The sequence below is a fragment of the Melanerpes formicivorus genome, unplaced genomic scaffold (assembly GCF_026170545.1).
Source record: "Melanerpes formicivorus ecotype bairdi unplaced genomic scaffold, bMelFor1.0.p_v2 SCAF_19, whole genome shotgun sequence".
Taxonomy (NCBI): domain Eukaryota; kingdom Metazoa; phylum Chordata; class Aves; order Piciformes; family Picidae; genus Melanerpes; species Melanerpes formicivorus.
The window spans coordinates 4,058,058-4,078,888 of record NW_027142371.1 but is presented as its reverse complement, the minus strand read 5'-3'; the positions used below and the strand labels follow the sequence as shown (position 1 = coordinate 4,078,888).

Genomic DNA, 20,831 nt, shown 5'->3' with positions numbered 1-20,831 from the left:
AGCTGACCTCCTGACAGCTGGCTGCTCTCCTCTGCTCATGGTATCACTGATACTGCAAGCTAGGGCCAAACCAATACCACCATGAAAAGGAATCCCCAATCTTTCTGCCAACCCCAACCTCCTACTCCCTGTGGTAGCACAGCTTGTCTTCACGAGGAGAGCTAGGTCACTCACTGCTCATGGTTAAAACTGCCCAGCACTGAAAGAGATCAGCTTGACTTCAGACTATTTCACCCTCCAGTTCCCACCACTGCCACATGAATGCAGCACCAGTAAAGTCTGGTCTTCACAGAATCACAGAATTGTTAGGGTTAGAAGGGACCTCAAGGATCATCCAGTTTCAACCCCCCTGCCATGGGCAGGGACCCCTCACATTAGATCAGGTCACTCACATCCAGCCTGGCCTTAAAAAACTCCAGGGATGAGGCTTCCACCACCTCCCTGGGCAACATGTTCCAGTGTCAAGGGTAACACATCAGAAGAGCCACAAGGATGACCAGAGGGCTGGAGAGCCTCTCCTATGAAGACAGATTGAGAGTTGGGGCTGTTCAGTCTGGAGAAGAGAAGGCTCCAAGGAGACCTTATTGTAGCCTTCCAGTATCTTAAGGGGGCCTACAAGAAAGCTGGGGAGGGACTTTCTAGGGTGTCAGGTAGTGATAGGACTAGGGGGAATGGAACAAAACTCGAAATGGGTAGATTCAGATTGGATGTTAGGAAGTTCTTCCCCATGAAGGTGGTGAGACACTGGAACAGGTTGCCCAGGGAGATGGTGGAAGCCTCATCCCTGGGTGGCAAAGCCAGGAGGATGAACCCATCAGTGTATTTGCCATGTGAAGTGAAGCTGTCACACACCTGGGTTTCCCCAGGCATCCTTTTTCCGCTCAGAAAGTGCATCCAGGTGAAAACAGGGAAGTTGGCCAGCACCCCAGCACTGCCGGCCACCGACCGCGTGGCTGCACCTCGCCTGCCTAGATACACAGTCCCTGCCTGTGTACACAGGCCTGGGCTTCCACCTGGAGCTCCCACGGTTCTCTCCAGTAAGTGTTACAGCAAAACTCTACTCCCCAGCCCCATGCAGGAAGAGGAGCAAGAGGATGGGTGCTGCTCGGGGTAGTGGTGACACCAGAGGAGGTGACTGAGAGCTGGGTGAGGCCACGGGGAAAGCGTCTGGCGTCAGAGAGATGGGGCTGAAGATAAGGCAGCTCTTCAGGCTAACATCCTCTCTCTCTCCAGCATGGCACATCTTAGCTCTAGGGAGGGCTGCAGCACAGCAGGAAGATCACCTGTGGTTGCAGGCACATGCCAGGCAATGCAGAGCCCACGGCCAGCAGCCGGACAGCTCATCTCACCAAGAAGTCCTCACAGCTATGACATTATCACCATTGTCACCACCACAGCTTGGGTACAGGAGTTGAAGTTCTTTTAAGTTTCCTTGAAATTCAGGTCCCAGCCTCCCAAGGCCTGCAGCACATGCTTAGGTCTGCTTACAGGAAACACTGCCCACACAGACATTGTTGGAGAGCTCCATCCCACCATGTGCCACAAGCCCACATGGTCTGTAGACACGGTCAGAGATCAGTGCCCTGCCAGCAAAGCAGACCGGTGGTTTGCTTCTGTTTAAGAACAATTTCATTCCAGGGCCAAGGGAGTGTCATGCTCTCCTTCCTTTCCCACTGCCCCAAAGCCCCTTGAGGACATCCTGGGAAAGGTGTGAGGGAGCTTCACATCCCAGAGATGCTAATAGAGCCCAAGGCTCCTTCCAGATCAGCCTGGAGACAATGCTGGAGCAGAAGCTAGAGGCCTCCAAGGGTCTTAAAGCCAACCAAAGCAGCAGGGTGGAAGCACTGGCATTTTGTGGTCCTGCCACAGAGATATGACCACCTCCTTTCTTGATCCAAGCCCTTTCATGACACTAGCAGTACTCGCCTTCCATCCCAGGCCAGCAGCATTTGCCATGAGGGAGGATGAATCCCTCCATGGCCTTGTTGCATCCCTGTCGGATCCCTCAACACGAGGGAGGCCAGTGGGAATTACATCACACTGTCTTCATGTGTCCCCTCTTCCTCACCTGCAGCACTGAACAGGGACGCTGTCCTCATGCTGGGGTGAGTGGGGACAGGAAAGGAAACATATGAGAATCAGGAGTAACCTGGGAAACCATCACTGAGGTTCAAAGTTTCCCAGCGTGGGGCCTCCCAGCCCTCTCCCTGCCCACCCATCGCTGTGGTTTCACACTCGCATTTCTCATGCATCTCAGTGGAGGTCCACAGCGCGCGGGAAACTGCAGTCACTGCCCCCACCCTGGCACCCCCAGCCCCGCACTGACCGAATGCCACTGATCCCGTGCCACCATCCTTGGGCAAAGGCGCACAGGGAATAAGGGCAGAGGAGGGAATTGCGATGTTTTGGTTTGGTTTTTTTCTGCTCTTTCATCTCATTTGTTGCTTCGAGACGCAACCTCCAAAAGGGCTCTCAACTAACCCTGCCTCCTTTTGAGGCTCCTAATGGCTTTCAGGCGCCGTTAGCCGAGTTATCACCAGCAGCTGGTTTATCCCAGGGGAATTCTGATGCCCAAGAGGGATGCAGAAAGTTGAGACTGTGGGTGGCCGCGGCGGTACCGGCCCGAGCATCCCCCCTCGGCAGCCGGTCACGGGAGCCGGCCTGGGCAGAGGAACCGGACCCCTCCTCCGCCACCCCAGGCTGGTCAGGGGGAGGTGCTGGGCAACCTGGGGGGGTTTATTTGTTTGTTTGTTTTCCCTTCCTCCTCTGCACCGAGCTACACGCCGCCAGGCACCGGCTCCCCGGAGGGCTGCGGGGCCGCCCCGCACCCATGGCCCCGAGGGATCCGGAGCCCTTTTCCTCCCCTTCCTGCCCGGTTTCCCGGTCGTTTCGCCACCCAGCACTCACCGGCTCCCTCGATCTTCTCGGAGCCGCGGCTCCAGGTGATCTGCCGCGTCTCCAGCTTCACCTGGAAAGTTTTCCGCTCGGGTCGTTGCGACTTTTTGGAGTAGAAGAGGGTCATGACGGTGCCCACCTCCAGGCTGCGGCAGAGCTGAGCCGCCTCTGCCTCGCTGGCAGCCCCGGGGCTGCTGCCCGGCCCGGCCGCCATCAGCGCCGCGAACAAAGGGGAGCGGGAGCGCCCGGAGCGGGGCCGCCGCCGCCGCGCTCAGCGCCGCGCCCCGAGCCCCGAGCTGGGAGGGGAGGAGGAGGGGGCGAAGGAGAACGAGGAGGAGGAGCGAGGAAGGAGGAGGGAAGGGACGGGAGAGGGGCGGAGCGGGGGGACGGGCCCTGGGGCCTGCGCGGGGTCAGCGGCGGAGAGCGAACCCCCGGCATGGCCCGAAGCGGGGGAGCATGAGCCGCGGCGGGGTCGGTCGCGGACTTCGCTCTGCTGGCCGCGGGGCACCAGGGCGGTCACAGTGCTCCCCGTGGTGTGCCGGCGTCGGGAGTGCGGCCCGCAGCTCGGGACGGTCCCATTGCTTCCTGACCCAGAGCAGGGCTGCGGTGTGGGGGTACCCTGCATCACGACCCTGCATGGCTGCGAGCGCCGAGGGTACCCTGTACCCCATGGCGTTGTTAGACTATGGGAGTATCTTGCGCCTCACACTGCTCCGGGGCTACCAGGGGTACCTTGCACTTCACAACACTCTTGGGGTACTAGGAGTACCCTGCCTCCCACGTGCATGGCCCACCTAAGTCCCTGCTGTACCCTGAACCCCACAGCACACCTAAGGCACTGGGGATAACCCTGTACCCCACATTCATGGCACACATAGGTCCTCAGTGTGCCCTGCACCCACAGCAAAGTTTGCACGGGGTCCTGGGTGTGCACCAGGGGAGGTTTAGGTTGGACATTATTAGGAGGAATTTCTTCCCTGAAAGGGTTGTCAAGCCCCGGAACAGGATGCCCAGGGCACTGGTGCAGTCCCCATCCCTGGAAGGATTTTAAAGCTGTGTAGATGTGGTACTGAGGAACATGGTTTAGTGGTGACCTGGCAGTGCTGGGTTAAGTTGGATTTGGTGATCTTAAAAGTCTTTTCCATATTAAACATTCTATGATTCTATGATTCTTCTCTCCTTGCCCTCCTGGGGTCATCCTCAGCCCTGTTGTGCTGGAACAGGTCAAGAGGGGTGGCTTCTCCCAGGGACAGTCCTCTCTGTCTGCTGCTGGTACCATGACATTGCCCCTCACTGAGTCAGGCCTGCAGTCAGCGCAGCTTCCTCCCCATAAATCACAACTCGACTCATGCTGACGTGGAAAACGGGATGGGGTTTGTGGGGTGGCAGGCAGCATCCCATCCCCAGGGTAGGTGCAGGGATCTGGGGGTCAGGGGAAGTTATTCAGTCCTGGCAAGAGGCCACACAAAGCAGGGCTAGCGAGGGGATAAACAGTTGAATTGGGAAGCATTTCAGGGTGGTTTGCTCCATTCATTTAGCTAAAGCCTGCAATTTCCTCTTCTGCACTGTACTGGGCTTCCCTTGCTGTCCTCCTCCCCTTCAGGGCAACCCAGGGTGGGCTGGGGTCTCAGGCTGCTCTGGTCTGGGGATGGTGTCCCGGGGATGATGCAAACTCCAAGGTGCAGTGTTAGGTCCATCCTGGTGGTGTCACCATCCCTGGAGGTGTTCAAGAAAAGTGTAGATATGGCACTTGGGACATGATTTAATGGACATGGTGGTGTTAGGTCAGTGTTTGGACTCGATGAACTTAGAGGTCTCTTTGAAACAAAACAACACTATGACTGTACCACCCACCCCAGCAGGAGACGTTGTCCAGGAGCTGGCCAGCCTGAGGGTGAGCGAGGCCCTGCTGCAGGAGAGCAGTGAAAGGGAGAGATTGGAGGAGTTGTACCCTTGTCTATAAATGCACAGCTGTCTATCTAGGCTCTATACACACACATACGTGTGTCAGCAGCCCCACAGCATGGCAGCACATGGCTGAGCAGCCCTTATCTCACCCTCCAGCTGGTGGGTGGGTCTGGAAGGAGCATCTAAGTGAGGCACCACCACTGCACGTGAGCAGCTGCCCCTGTCCTGCTGCTCCACACACCTTCAAAGGGTCATATGTGAGCATGCACATGGAGCCCTGCAATGTTCATGGTTGTTTAGGATCCTATCCAACATCTGGCCACCAAAAAGGCAAGGACAAATAGGTCAAGAACCTAAAGCCACCCTTTTAAAAATGACTGGTGTAAGGCAGCACTCTAAGGGGTGGTGTGGCACAGGGGATGTGCTCAGCTAAGGCAGAACTGCTGGGAACCTGCTGGTGGGAGCCCTGGGGTGAGACTTGCACAGGACCCTTGGAGTGAGCTGCTGCCAGGGAAGTGGCTCCGTGATTGTGTAAGAGCCCCGCTCAGGACTGGCAGGAAGCAGCCGGCTCCCAGTGGTCTTAAAATAGCTGAGCATTATGGGCACACCCTTGTTTTTGAGGGCAAAACCTGAGAAGGGAGTGTGGCCATCGAAGAAGCAGGAAAGGTAACTCCCTCACTCCCCTAACCGTGGGCTGATGCTGATGGAGAGCACCTGGCACAGAGCATCCTCAGCCCCAGAGCCCTGAGTGGCCAGCACATGGAGGAGGTGGTTTGTGATGAGGTGTCTGTGATGGATAATTTTTCTTCTCTGAGTTTGACTAATCACTTTCAAGCCTTGATTAGCTCTCCATGTCGGCAGCGCTGCATGCTGAGGGACTTCAGTTTGGTTTGACAGAATGTGAAACTGCTTTTGTCTGTCTGCTTCCTGCCAGCCTCCATCACTGCTCCAAGCTCCAGAGGCAACCAGGCTGTGGGCAACCACCTCTGGCCCCTCAGGTAGTGGAAACTTCCATCCTATTCCTGTTATCCTATCCTGCTCTTCCCTGCCCAGGTTGTGTTCTGCAGCAGGTCAGACACGTTTTGCTTTTGAAGAAATTCCCTGGATCATGTTTGCCATACAGCTGTGGGGGGTAGGGGGCTCTGTAAGTCACCCCTCACAAACCCTAGGATAGGGTTTTTTTCCCCTCTGAGCAGCCCCAGAAACTTCCTCCTTTGCAGTTCCAAAAGCATGGATCACCATCCCTCTCTTGTATCCTGCAGGATTCATGGGGCAGCTGCGTCCTCCACACAGGAATGGCAGCAGGCTCCAGCTTCAGGACAGCCCCTGGCTTTACTCAAGGGCTGGGGAGCAAAATCCAGGAAAACAAAGGCCTGAGGCCACCTCAGGGGTCAGCACTGGGGGTCCCTGTAGCCCAGCATCCCTCTGACATCAGTGTCTGGCATGAACACATCCTTCTCCCACGCTGGGGACTGTGCCTTGAGAGGAGGTGCCTGAGCATTTTGCAGCCTCCAGGAGGGAACTGTAGAATAGAATCATGGAATCATTTTGCCTGTGAGATCACCAAGTCCAACTATTAACCCAGCATTACCAGGTCACCACTGAACTGTATCCTTCAGCACCACATCTACCTGGCTTTTAAACCTCTCCAGGGATGGGGACTCCACCAGTGCCCTGGGCATCCTGTTCCAGGGCTTGACAGCTCTTTAGGGAAGAAATTTTCTCATGCCCAACCTAAACCTCCCCTGGTGCAATCAAGGCCATTTCCTCTTGTCCTATCACTTGCTCCTTGGCTCCAACCTCCTTTCAAGTTATAGAGAGGCAGAAGGTCTCTCCTCACCCTCTTTTTCTCCAGGCTGAACAACCCCAGTTCCCTCAGTCACTCCTCACAAGATTTGTGCTTTACACCCTTTGCCACCAGGGAGAAGCTTCCCTGTGCCCTGCAGCCAGCAAGAGCTGGAAAACCCGCAGAGAACGTGGTGCTGAGCTGCCTCCAGCCCCAGGGTGGTGTCAGCAGACAGAGAGCAGCACAAGGTGGATTTCTGCCGGGATGGATCGCAGAGCTGCCTGGAGCTGCTGGTGACGCTGGCGCGGTGCTGGCTGTGCTCACTGAGGAGCTGGGGCAAAGCTGAGCCCACAGGCAGGGCTGTCCCCCCCTGGCTTTTTCCAGGTATTGCAGTATCCCTCTAGATTACAAACGGCCACCTGATGGGAAAGCCACTTCAGGTCCGTGCCCCAGCATCCCCATTCACTGCTGTTCCTGGGGAGCACACATGTTTCTGATATCCTGAATTCACCTGGTTTCAATTCCCAGCCTCTGGATCCTGTCAGACTTCAAGGGGGATGGGGCTGCATCCCGGGGGTTTACAGCCTCCCATTGGCCATTGGGCCCTGTCCATTGGCTCTGCCTGCACAAGATACAGTTTCAATGTAAATTCACCCTCCTCCACTGGTCACATCAGCACTGCTTTGGTTTCTCCTTGCTGCCAAGCATAAGCCTTGTTGTGGGGCAGGAAAGCCAGACTGGGAGAGCGGCACTGGGGCAGGCAAAAACCCAGTGCTGTGGTGGTGGGATGAAGAATGGGATGCAGCATGTGTCGTGGCCGTTGCTCTGTTTGCACAGCGAGTCGGTGGGAGCTGGGAATTCTCCCTCTAAAGTGCAGGATGTGTGGTCCTGATCCTGCTGTGCCACAGGCAAAAATGCAGACTGAATTATTCTCCCCAGCCCCCTGCCTGGGACAAGATCTGTGTTCAGAGGGAGCTGAGCAGCTTTTCAAGGCCTGATTTTGCACCAACATTCTCCGTTCCACCCCAGCCTTGGACACCAGTATGGCCTAAGAGCCACACGCCTCAGCCTGGCCTGGGCTACCCTGTAGTGCCTGGGAGAAGCGGATCTGCCAGCAGTGATACTGGGGTAAGGCATTCCCCACACACCCCACCCCGCTGCGTTCAATGGGGCTGGGGCAGAAGCACAGTTCCCAGTTAGACAGTGTGGGGAATTTAATTCATCCCAGTCTGAGTGTGGGGAGGGAGGGCTGCAGAAACGATATTCTTATGGGCCACATTGTCCCAGCATGGGCAGGATGGGACCACAAGCAGTCCCTTTCCCCCTCTGCTGGCATTCTCTCAGCTGCACCTCAGAAAGGCTCCAAAGGGTAAGCAGAGCCTCCTGCCAAGTGCTGCCTCCTGCCAAAGCCAGTCTGCAGCCACACAAAGCCCCGGGCGTCTCACAGTGAGCAGCAGGAAGCCCTACTCGGGGCTGGCTGTGAGAGGCTCCTGTGACTGCCTGTGCCGACCCTACAGCCACTCTCATGGGGTTTGGGAGCCCAGCAAGGGCTGCCCCAGCATGGCAGTGACAGGGAGGTACTTCTGGAGGAGCCAGGGCCTCTGTCTGCTCCGGGCTCTCCAAGGACACTCGGCCCTAAGCTGCTCTTCAGTGGCAGGGAGATGGATACCTCCATGAGCATCATTCTGTGTGTCCCTTCCTAGCCCAAATGGGAAAGAGAAGCTGCTGCTCACCCTCCATTCTTATCCCTGCCGAGGGTTGTAGGCTAAGAGAAGGCGGCAGAGAAACCACACCAGGAAGAGCAGTCCAGGTCTCACTGCATCCCACTGCCCCTGCTCTCTGCTGCACTGGGCAGGGGGTTTTCTGTGACCAGGTGGGAAGCATAGCAAACTGCTGCAGAGGTGGGCTGGCATGGAAACCCAGACCACAGGTCAGGTAGGGGTGAGACAGGAAGGATCTGAGCAAGGCAGTGACATGTCACATCCTTCCCAGCTGGCAGGAACACAGGACTGCTCTCTGCCAGCTCCTGGGGCCTGTTGTTTCTCCTGCAGCAGCCAAGCATGTATGGCACAAGGGAGACCAGCCCCTGCACTCAACTTGCTACCCTCCAGCTCCTTGTGCTGAGCAGTGCTTGGGCACCCAAGAGCAAACCTGCTGCCCCACAGCACCCTCTGCTCCCAACACCCCAGAGCATCCTCTGCATGAAGTTCCAGTCCCAGCAGCGCTGTCCTGGCCTCCAGCTGCCTTCTCCTCCTCCACAGCCATCCCTGCTGTGCTAGCTGGAGCACTGTGCTGCCATTGACCTGCTTTCACAGCAGAGCAGGGATGTGGCTTCCAGGCTCCTGAGCACACGCTACAGTCTGAGCACAAAGATCAATGCAGAGAACATTCCCATCAGCTACACTCAGTGAAGGACCCCCCACCCCAGGAGAACCTTCTGCATGGCTCCTGGTACAAACAGCAGCATGTCCTAGCTCTCCACAAAAGCAGCCTCTTCCCAGGAACTCGAGTGCAGCCAGTGGGTCCCAGAAAGGATATTTATCCAGCATCTGCATCTACCCCTCAGGGTGAGGGCAGGCTCCTGGCCTTGCTGCACAGACTGCACATGGACACAGCTCCAGCAGGGACCAAGCAGCTTCTTATTAAATGGGAATAAAATCCATCAGGCATTTCTTGCTGGTGCTGGGAACAGGGACTGGGCAGCTCTGCACTCAAACAGCCTGTAGGGCCAGGCTGCTGCGTTATTCATGGCAGTTTCCCCTGGAGGTGCACGAATCAACCCAACCAAGCACACTGCTGCCATGTGGGGAGCACAGATGAGGGAAGGATCTGGGATCAGGTGAGCCAATGGACACCTGAAGCCCAGGCACTGACAGGAGCTCACAAGGCAAGCAGCAGGACTGCAGGCTGGAGGGACAGCCTGGTCAGCTCGATGCCCTACCAGTGCTCCAGAACACACCACGCTGTCAAGTTGTAGGAGCAAATTCTCCACACATTGAGCCCCTGGCTACACAACACAGAACACAAAGCTGCCATGGCTCAAGACAAGCAAGCAGCAGTGACAGTTACTCAAACACAGGGGTAACAGCACTGTGGAAAGCCTTGGCGCTTCCACAAGCCAGCCATGCCCAGGTGCTTCACTTCAGATCCCTGGCATCATCCACGCTCACAACTCACCCCTAATGATGACAGCTGCTGGCTCAATCCCAGCCCACCTGGTCCTTGCCATGACCTCAACATCCTCTGGTGGAGCCCTGTGTCCAGAGAAGGGCAATGAGGCTGGGGAGAGGCCTTGAGCACAAGCCCTATGAGGAGAGGCTGAGGGAGCCGGGGTTGTTTAGCCTGGAGGAGGCTCAGGGGAGACCTCTCTACAACTACCTGAAGGATGGTTGTAGCCAGGAGGGAGTCGGTCTCTTCTCTCTAGCAACCAGCAGCAGAACAAGAGGACACAGTCTCAAGCTGCACCAGGGGAAGTTTAGGCTGGAGGTGAGGAGAAAGTTCTTCACTGAGAGAGTTGTTAGCCATTGGAATGTGCTGCCCAGGGAGGTGGTGCAGTCACCATCCCTGGAGGTGATCAAAAGGGGATTGGACATGGCACTTGGTGCCATGGTCTAGTCATGAGGTCTGTGGTGACAGGTTGGAATCGATGATCTTTGAGGTCTCTTCCAACCTTGGTGATACTGTAAATGAAATAAAAATGTGTCATGAGGTCTGTGGTGATGGGTTCAACTTGATGATCTTCGAGGTCATTTCCAACCTTATTGATTCTATGATTCTCTTGGGGGAACAGAGAGGGAGATGCTGACCTCCTCTCTCTGGTGACCAGCAACAGGACATGAGGAAATGAAATGAAGATGTGTCAGGAGGTCTGTGGTGACGGGTTGTTCCTGATGATCTTTGAGGTCTCTTCCAACCTTATTGATGCTGTGATTCTCTTGGGGGAACAGAGAGGGAGGTGCTGACCTCCTCTCTCTGGTGACCAGCAATAGTGCAGGAGGAAATGAAGTGAAGATGTGTCAGGAGGTCTGTGGTGACGGGTTAGACTCAATCTTCAAGGTCTCTTCCAACCTTGGTGATTCTATGATTCTCTTGGGGGAACAGAGAGGGAGGTGCTGACCTCCCCTCTCTGGTGACCAGCAATAGTGCACGAGGAAATGAAGATGTGTCAGGAGGTCTGTGGTGACGGGTTGTTCCTGATGATCTTTGAGGTCTCTTCCAACCTTATTGAAACTATGATTCTCTTGGGGGAACAGAGAGGGAGGTGCTGACCTCCTCTCTCTGGTGACCAGCAATAGGACATGAGGAAATGAAGATGTGTCAGGAGGTCTGTGGTGACGGGTTGTTCCTGATGACCTTTGAGGTCTCTTCCAACCTTGGTGATACTGTGAAAGGCTGAAGCTATAGAGGCAATGCCTGCAGGGACAGCGGCTGCAGGGACAGCGGCTGCAGGGACAGCGGCTGCAGGGACAGCGGCTGCAGCGACAGCGGCTGCAGGGACAGCGGCTGCAGCGACAGCGGCTGCAGCGACAGCCCCTGCAGCGACAGCGGCTGCAGCGACAGCCCCTGCAGCGACAGCCCCTGCAGCGACAGCCCCTGCAGCGACAGCCCCTGCAGCGACAGCCCCTGCACCGACAGCCCCTGCACCGACAGCCCCTGCACCGACAGCCCCTGCACCGACAGCCCCTGCACCGACAGCCCGGGTGCCAGCCAGGCCCACCATTCCCCCCCACCAACCCGGGGCCCACGTGGCCCTGACGGTCCCAGGGCCTCTGGAGCTGAAAGAAGACACAGACAGCAGCACTCAGTTAAGTTGTAGGAATTTATTTTAAATAACCTACAGCTGATTAAAAGGGAATTCATGATAAAAATAGAAGATACTTGTTGAGGAAAGGCTGCAGGAAATGGTCTTCGCACACACACTACGCTAACAATGCCTCTAAGACTAATGATTATAGCAACCAAAAGGAAAAAAAAAACAAAAAACCAAACCCAAAAAAACAAACCAACAAAAAAAAAAGTTTCACATTAAAATTCTGCTTTTTAATTATTTTTTTTTTTTAATTTTCTTTTTTTTTTTTTTTTTTTTACACAATTACAAAAGGAAAAAACAACAAAAATAAAACCCCCAAAAATAAAAGCCCTAAAATCTCCAATAGTTTCCTTTTTTTGTTGTTGTTGTTTGGCTCCCTCCAAATTTATTGACCTTCTTTGTTTTTTTTTTTTTTTACACCATAAAAATCTTTCAAGTAAAAGAGGGGGAGAGGGGCTTGGGGAGAAGAAAAAATAAACAAAAATGGGAGGAAATTAAAAGGGAAAAAAAAAAAAAGAGAGTCAAACAGTCTGACAAAACCTAAGTAAGATCTTCTTGAAGTGTACAGAGCGTGCTCAGAACAAAGAGTGATGGGAATGTCCTCTGTCGCCGATTGCCCTCCCAAACCCCCACACTCACGGCTCCCCTTCTCCCCAACGCGATCTTTAAGATCAAGAAGGGGAGAAACAAAAAATAACCACTCCCCCCCCCCCCCAAATAAAAACAACCAACCCCCAAAAGCTGTTTAAATATTTTTAAAATAATTAAAAAAGAAATGAAAAACAATTCACATTAAAAAAAAACAACCCCCAAAAAAAAACCAACCCCGAAAATAAACCAAACCAACCGCACCCCCCCCCCAACAAGCTGAAAGGAACACTCCAGTCGGGAGGGCTGCTCTTCCCCCATCAGGCTTTGCTCTGAAGCGGGGGTGGGTGGATTGTTTGCAATCCACGTCCCCCCAATGCCATGATTGGTTTTGCAAGTGACAAATTGAAGGAGGGTTGGGATTTCCCATGACGATAGTGAAGGCTGTAACAGGTGCGTTGGGTTTCTTAAACTTTTTGCTTCTCTGTTGAATTCTGAAATGGGGGTGGGAGCGGGGGGGGGGGGGGGGAGGGAGGGAGGGGGAGGGGAAGGGCAGGGGTTAAGGAGTCCATTTTCTATTAAAATATAGAAGTTATTGCAAAACCCTAACTGTAAAAACGCACCAATATAATTGGAGTTTGTATACAGTAGCTAAAGATTCCCACGCTCTCAGTGTGATGGTGAATTTGCCTGGCGGAAGGTTGACAAATCCCCCATCCACTTGCCCTGCCTCAAGAGAAAAACCCACACAAACCAGACAGCTAGAATTTGGATCTCTGAAACATTTTTAAATAAGTTGTCCATAGGACAACTGGCTCAGCTCCTTTAGGATATTTCCAGGTTAGGCTTTCTGCAGGATGTTGGCTGTTTTAGCTGATGCTCACTTGCCCCTTTCCTCCCCCTTCCCCAGCATCCAAGGACAAGTAAGGCTCACAGTTTATCAATCTCCCTAAAAACCAGGCTACTCCCCCTTTATTTTCCCATAAAATTCAGCTCATTAAAAACAGGTTAAAACTCATAGTCTTCCTCTGCCATGTCGATAGCCCAGGCAAACTTCTCCCGCTGGGTTTTGTTATAAATCTTCTCTATAGGAATTCCCCACTTCTTACACCTGCAGAAGAGGAGATACTGTTAGAGTCAGCACAGACACTTGACCCTTGCTGAGCAGCAGAACCACCCTGCTCTCCCCCCAGCACCTTCCCAAACTCTGCTCCATCACAAGACATCACCCAGCTGGGCACCAGCAGCCTCCCAAGCATTAAGACCCCACCTGCCACCTTCCAGTGCCATGCTGGCTTTGGCTGGCACATTACACTTGCCTCAAGGACCTCTTTTGTAACTCCTTGAAGCCAGCCAAAGATGTAAGAGACAGACACAGGGGAACTGCTGTCAGCCACAGCCCTTGTCTGCTAACTGGGGGAACCAGAGGGCAATGCAAGGATGGCTCCTTCCAGCACCCCCCAGGCAGATGCTCACCAAGCAACCGAGATCCTGGGATCCAGATAGTTAAGTTTGGAGGTGCCCAAAGCAATCTGCTTGTTCTCCTCCCTATCTGTAGCCTGAACCTCCAGCTTCATCAGTTGCTCTTCAATCCTCTGCACTGCTTTCTTCTTGCTCTCCACTGTCCTGGGGTGGGAAAGAATCAAAGCATTTAATTCCTAATGCCCTGCTAGGCTTGAGATGGCAGCACTGCAGGAACCCAAAGGGACTCTGCTCAAGGTAAGCAATGCCACCAGCCAGAAAGGGCAGCTGTGCCAGCACCAATGGTGACACTGAACACTCAGCACATGCAATTAAGAACTGACATTTTCAAAGAGGCAGAGGTGAAATCTTTAGCAGCAGTTTTGTTTTACAGGGTTGGAAGCAACAGCCTGAACTGCACTGATGCTATGCACACTGCAGAAGCAGCCCAGCTCTCTCTCTAATAGTCATGCTGTGATTCTCCTGTCAGAGCTCACTCACTCACACCCCTGTGGCCATCTGCAGAGCCTACACAGTGTCCAAGACCATCACCTGTGGTGCGGGGGCTTCCACCTGACCAGAACCCCAAAGTGCAGGTGCAATTGTGTAACTCTCCACCAAGATGCCAGTGCTGTGCCTGGCCCTGGGCAGCAGGGTGGTGGCCCACTGACTGGTCTTCAGCTCAAAAGACTGAGAGACAGCAGCAACTGATGCTAGTGACTGCACCAGCAGCTGCAGCATCAGACCACCCTGCAGTCCTCAACTTGAAGGCCATTTCTTCATGAACAGAATAGAGGGGAAAAGAAAGCCTGAGGAAGTCTTCCCAGATTGTAGGCTGGGAAAACAGAATACAGGGTGAAGGACCCATGTAGAGTTGAGAGCACTGGGAGCAATGCACAGCCTAGTAACAGCAGCCTTACTTTTTAGACTTCTCATCCCTCCGGACCTTGGCATCAGCTTTGGCGCTTTTCAGTTCCCTCCTGGCATCAGCTAACTGCTCCTTCTTGGCATCAATCTAGGAGAGGCAAAACCAGACAGCAGTACTGTGAGCAAGCTGCTGGCAACTGTAGCAGTCACCCCTGGGCAACATGACCCAGGGAGTGAGTTTGTGACCATGTTCAGCATCTAGCAGCAGTAAGAGACCCTTCTGCAGAACAGTTAGGCCGTTTGCCTTTCAGTTGCCTGCAAAGCCCACTGTGGTGACACCTCCCCCTCAGAAAATGGGGCCACACTCACTTCCAAAGGCAGGGTGGTGATGGGAACTTTTTTCCACAGCTACAATCAAGCAGGCAAAGATACTGCCTTGGTCTGGGTCTGGCCAGCAGCCCCTCCAGGCAACTTTTCTACCTCCACTGGATCCCACCAGTACCAACTCTCTAATGGCAACACAGAAGGATGATTTCCTCACCCCCCCCCACAGCAGGAATCATTTCTTGCCCCAGATCCTACAGGCTGAAAGCTGTTAAGGCTTCAGGCAGGTCTCCAGTAAATTCAAGATTCATGGAGATCCAGCATTTTGCAGCCTCTGTTCAACCACTCCCCTTACACATCCCCCAAGCTCTATAATCTAGGGAGAAGGCAGCCACGTTAGCTGTTACAGAAGCAGGGAACACTGCAATGCTAAACCAAAGTTCTTACTGGGAAGGTTTTCTACAGCCAGACCAGGAACAGACCTAACCCCTTTGGACCTCACAGCCTTTACCAGAAAATCTGCAAAGGAAGAGGTCCAGTCAGAAGGGAGTGGATGCTTGCTCTGTGTTCTTTAGGGGACAGAAATCAGAGTTAGAGAGAGCTGCTCTGAAGTTTCAATGGCAGCAGAACACATAGCTAAGGGATGAAGAGCAAATAAAGGGTCTGGACTTGGTCTTTACAAGCAAAGTGACTCAGACTGAAGTGGCCCTTTCAGCTCACTACTGTCCAAGCAGGCCCATCTCTGATGCAGCACTAACCAGCTCCTGACAGGGAAAAGCAAGCTCTGCTCCTGTTTCACCCCAAGTGAAAGGAAATGTGCCTCCCAGGATGCAGCACTGGAGCCCTGCCCCAGGCCAAGGGCTGGGCAGGGGTGGGGGTACCTTGCTCTGCAGGTTCATCATGGACTTCTCGAAGGTCTTGGGTGGAGCCCTCTGGTGGTTACACAAAATGGCAACCGCTCTGTTGGCACGGTTATAGGAGAGGATCTTCGCTGGGATGTTGTCGTCCGCTGCAAAGCACAAGAGGGTCAGCCAGTGAGTTCCCAGGGCAGTGCAGCCCCAGCCAGTGTTCCACCCACTCTGCAAGCTCACAGCCACTGCAGAACTGACATTGCCCTCTGATGGGCTGGCCTCAACACTGCCTGTTAATTGCAGTCCTAAGAGCATGACAGTATCCAACCTGGGCCCTAACTCACTCTGGGATGGTTTCTTTGGTAGCAACAAAACCACCATTTGCTGCTCATGAGAGGGGAAGCACATCCAGAGCAGAGGACAGCAGGACCATACTGCTCAAGACACTTCACAGATCCAGCACACCCACTACTCTGTTGTTGAAGTGCACGCCAGCAGTGCTCGATGGAGAGGCTGTGAATGAGCAGCCAAGAAAGGTGGGTCTGTTACAGGTCCACCTGCCTTGCCTGCCACCTAGAGCACTTAATTTAACAGAAAGCAGAAGGAGATATGGCAAAGGACAGGCATAAACCAGCAGGCACACCTTGCTGTGCTCATAAGTGAGCTTTGCCCTGCCCCAGTGCTGGGCTGCTCAGCTATCCCCAAATAAATTGTCTGGCAGCAGAATGTTTTGCTCAGACCTCAGGTGACACTTGCACTGTGAGAACTGCAGTGAGGAAGCTGTGAATGCACAGCAGTAGGGCTTGTAGCTAAGCCAGGTCTGTATTGCAGGGTAAGATCTACTTCCCCCCCCCAGTTTCAAGCACAAGACTTACGGTTAGTGAGCTCCTTGAGCTGCTGCTGTAGCGTGATGGAGGCATTGTACGTACGGAATACCTTGGCTGTCAGTCCCTCCATAAGGTCTTGAAGGTGTTTATTTAAGATACTGGTCTAAGGAAGCAGAAAGGAGATGACAGCATTAGAATTGACCACAGTGTCTGTGAAATCTCTGGACACACAGCCAGTGAAAACACAGAGCTCACTGCTGAAGCCTGGTGTACTCAGACCTGACCACAGCATTACTGAAACCACAGGGAAAGTGAACCAACAAGTAGGAGATTGGTAACAAGTACCACAAGTGGTCAGAAAAGCTTTTCTTCCTTGTGGAGGTTTTGGTTCCCCACTCATAGAAATGTGCCTGTCCAAGCCCAGGGAAGGTGCCAGAACCACCACGGTGCTCTGAGAGAGCCAAAAGTGCAGATGGGGATGGAATCTGAAAATCTGTCACCTCACACATTTATCACCTCCAAGCTCTTAAAAACCTCCCCAGGTCAGAGTCAGCCAGGCTGACCAGGAACAGAGCCCATCACTTCAGGAACCTGTGGGCACAGTGGACAATGCAGACACCAGACTGAGACAGACTCTTGATGCTTTTCAGCTGCTCAGGCCAGCTCTGGAAGAAAACTGCCACTGAAACCATTTCTGGATCAGAGCAGCTGCCAGTGCCTGGTGCAGAGCGAGCCTGCCTTTGGTGCTCTACCATCATTCCTCACAGTAAGTGGTGTGCTTACATTGAGGCGGTCAAAGAGGTCATCCTCAGGCTGCTTGTTCTCCATGAACAGCTGAAGATTCTTAAACACCTGCAGGAAAAGAAGACCAGTAACTTCAGGCACACAGGCCAGACAGCACGTGGTAGCAGTAATACACAGGAAGCAACAATGCCAGGGGGCCACCTAATCTGTTTTCAGGCAACAGTGATGCTGCTGGTGGATGTCACTTCCCAGCAGGCAAAGATCCTCCCCCCCTAGTTCTTGTGGTGAAGGTTCCTCCCCAGCTGACAGAGACCCCAAAGCTAGCAGCTTTCCCTCACTCTCCATTATTACTCCAGTCAATGTGCCATTTCCCATGGAGTGAAGCTACCAAACCCCAACCCTTCTCATTAAATGTTTTGTACAGTTCCACCTCAAAGAAGTCTCACTGGGATAGGGAGAATAATCAAAGCATATTTGATTATAGAGAGATCAGGAATCCCAGCTTTGTGTGCTGCAAATCCCCACTTCTCAGCTTCTCTACAACACACATTCTCCTTCTACAGACACCTAGTATACAAAGATTTCCAGTTCCACAATAATCAATTCCCTGTTGCAAGCACTGAAGAGACACCAAGAGACACCAACAAGAAAACAAGCAAATGTCTTCTTCCTTAAGCAAGGAAGTAGCAAATCCAGCCCATGTAGTTTGGGGTTTTTCAGTTGTTCTGCTCTGCAAGGAGCCAACACTTACTGCCCACTGTTGTTAGTTACCACAGCACTATATATGCAGTGTCTAACATACTGGGGCCTGCAGAGCTGTGGGCCAGATGCAGAGCTCTTACACCCACACCAAAGTGCCATCCAGCACTATTTCAGAGCCATTTATACTCTTACTCATCTTATGGGCCTAGAATTCCACCACTGACAGGTGACGAAACCAGCTCTGATGACCAGAATGAGACCTAAGGAACTCATCTAACAGCTGTTGAAGCGATCTTATGCCAACTCTTGAAACTGTGACCAGAGGGGAGAGCAGTGAGATGTTGAGGTATCTCATCTGCTGGGTGATGTCACACCACCAGCAGGCTTATAATCCGTAGCGCTGCCAGTAAAAAGGGAGGAACATGAACTGACCTATTTTCTGGCTAGGTAGCAGTGATGAGTGGCCCTGTTATTACCATGAAACCTGTGTTGCCCACATCTTCCTGGAATTCAGCCTGTGTGTGCCTGTGGAGATGCCTTACCCTCTTCTCAACAGGGACTTTGTTGTAGTATCGGATGGAGTCTTTCCCGAGGAAGTCGAACTCAACCACGTATTCCTGGCCATCCAGTTCGGGATGCAGCTTGATATGTTCTACTCTCAGAGAGCAGCAGCCCACAGTGTCAGCTGTTTCTCCTTCTTCTTTTTCATTACCAGCTCTCAGGGCAAGCTACATTTATTTCAAGACAAGAATGGTCAGCATTTTAAACCATCCCAGTTAACACAGATGCTGGAAGCTTTCAGACACTGGCCTCGAATCAGCAGTGTCCACAGGAGAAGGGAAAGGGGGAAAATTCATTTGAGTGGGTAAAACTGACACAAAATTCATGACTCAACCTTGGGTTTTTCTTTAAATCTGTTTTAAATAACCCTAAAGCCAGAGATGTACCCACCTGCCAAAACAGTTAAGGAGAACTTTAAAGCAAAAAGTGTTACCATTGTTACCAGTTAACTTTTATTCACTCAGCAACTCCAACTAAGACAGCTCTGACTAATGGAAATCCATTCTGAAGAATCAAACTGACTTCCAGGTGAACTCAGCCCGACACAAAAATCATGAAGTTCAGGGGTTCACCTTCTATGATCTAGCTGAACCAAACCATTTTGAACAAAGCCATCACTGCAGGCTAAATAATTACATTTTAAATGGCACACAGGACACTTTGGGTTATATAAACTCACCTAAAGGCTATATTTAGCTGCATCAAAAGTGGTTTTTAACAGTACGGGCCCAACTCATTTCCAGCCTTTGAAGAAAACCCTTCTTGTTGTGCTGTTCCATTAAACTCTCCTTACCTCATCCCACAGGGTTTTATCTTTTACCTGTGTGTGTGTGTGTTCATAGGAATGCAGAATTATTCCAGACAAGGTTCCCTAGTTTACCCAAACCATTCTGAACAATGTCTTTTAACTCAGCTGGTCAAGACACCAAACACCAGGGCAGCAGTTCCCTGGGAACTGGTTTTAAGTAGCTTTAAATGCATTGATAAAACTGCAGTTATCTTTATGCTGGGCTGGGAAAAAAGTATCAGTGTAATTATGAAACCTCATGGCTGTGACCTCAAGCTAAAGAGGTGACAAACCAGCAGAAATTCCCAGCAGGAAAACTGAAACAGCTGAAGACAAAAGGCCCACAAAAACTTCCCAGTGATCTAACTGGGCAATTCTGGAGCCAGGCTGTGAGTTTTGCCTGAAGTAAAACAATGCAGCCTGAAATAGCCCCGTTCAGTACAATAGCTCATTGCTCTGGGCTCCAGGTAATGGGAAGGAAAAGGAGAGGGGAGCCTGCCCACCAGGAAGTCTCAGGATACCTTAGTAACTGAGCTCAATTCTGCCTTAGGAACAGACAGACAGCATTGCCAAGTGCTGCCAGCAGGACAGGGAGGGTGCTGGGAGGGTGGGGAAGCAGCCTTACTTTGTCAATGAAGTAGAGTGCCACGGCCCTCTGCCGCACTTTCATCTCTTTCGATTTCCAATCTTCTCGATACTGGTTTCGGATTTTATCTACACACTTCTTCAACCTCCGGGCTGTCTCGTATTTCTGCCAGTCCTTCTCACCCTGCAGAGCAAGGTGGAGCAGAACCAGCATTAGAGAGCAGGCAAAGCTCCAATCTGCATCTCGAGGCTCTACAAGTCTGCGTGCGGCAAATGCTCTCGCTGTACTAAACCACTGAGATTTTGCTGCTCCAACAGCTCAGCTTCAGACTCTGCTGCCAGGCAGCTGTAGGTAATTCAGAGCTCCACATTAAGTGCTTCCACTGAAGCAACTATAAAGAGAAATGATTTTATGTCTTCCATGCTTCTCAACATAGAAATGGTTTCCTCTGCCTTATTCAGATGACACGTGTTCTTTCAGCTGTGTAATTAAACACCCATAAAATGTAAAAGCAACATCAACAGTTCATCATCATTATTATACATTCAAGGCATGGCAAGAGGAGGGCATGAATTCACAGGGAACAGATATTTTCCTCCACACTTGTAGGACAAATCCCTTGTTTTTCAACTCAGGAGCAAAAAAAGAACCTCTTAAAGAGGTCATGAGAAGGCTTTGAACATCATTGCCTTTATGGAATTGATCTGTTGATTGGTTACTTGCTCCCACAGCAGGGTTTGTTTGCCTTCAGTGATGAGCTCCTCATCAAGCTTCTCAGCCAGAAGCCTGGCTGCATTTTTAGTTTTACAACTGGCTAATTAGCAACCCATGGTTATAACTACATTACATGATTAGGCAGGGGAAGTTAGGGCCAAAAGTAGGTAAGAGATCCACCAGAGCAAGTCCGTTCTTGGATAAATTGTTTCCTTTTGGGTTTACACGGAGTAAAGGATTCCTGCTAGGAGTAACACAATGATACTTTTCAGCAGACATTTTCCAGCTCTCATCTGCTCTCCTGGGCAGTAACTGCGTTTCTCCTGCCCAAGGGGAAAGAGAAGCACAGAACCTTTCCTGGTTTTCAGTTCAGTGAGAGATGAAACAGCACAACAGCTTTATTTCCCTTCTTTCTCCCAG

General features: G+C 52.3%; 2 protein-coding genes across 5 annotated transcripts in view; both read right to left on the bottom strand.

The window, feature by feature from the left end:
* The window catches only part of PLCG1 (phospholipase C gamma 1), a 55,245-nt gene extending 52,065 nt beyond the window's left edge, over positions 1-3,180 (bottom strand). For 3 of the 4 annotated variants that reach the window (XM_068149836.1, XM_068149834.1, XM_068149837.1), the window contains exon 1: positions 2,908-3,179. In XM_068149836.1, the coding sequence (XP_068005937.1) occupies positions 2,908-3,109 (202 nt within the window). In that variant the 5' untranslated portion in view covers positions 3,110-3,179. Of the gene's footprint in view, positions 1-2,907 lie in introns of all 4 variants that reach the window. The other variant, XM_068149833.1, reaches the window with a different exon arrangement.
* Positions 3,181-11,390: 8,210 nt separating this feature from the next.
* TOP1 (DNA topoisomerase I) overlaps positions 11,391-20,831 on the bottom strand; it is a 68,833-nt gene continuing 59,392 nt past the window's right edge. Inside the window, exons 14-21 of the mRNA XM_068149832.1 lie at positions 19,737-19,880; positions 18,306-18,491; positions 17,101-17,169; positions 16,366-16,480; positions 15,521-15,648; positions 14,369-14,463; positions 13,464-13,613; positions 11,391-13,098 (exon numbers count right to left, since the gene is read on the bottom strand). Coding sequence (XP_068005933.1) covers positions 12,996-13,098; positions 13,464-13,613; positions 14,369-14,463; positions 15,521-15,648; positions 16,366-16,480; positions 17,101-17,169; positions 18,306-18,491; positions 19,737-19,880 — 990 coding nt within the window. The 3' untranslated portion in view covers positions 11,391-12,995. The remainder of the gene's footprint in view (positions 13,099-13,463; positions 13,614-14,368; positions 14,464-15,520; positions 15,649-16,365; positions 16,481-17,100; positions 17,170-18,305; positions 18,492-19,736; positions 19,881-20,831) is intronic.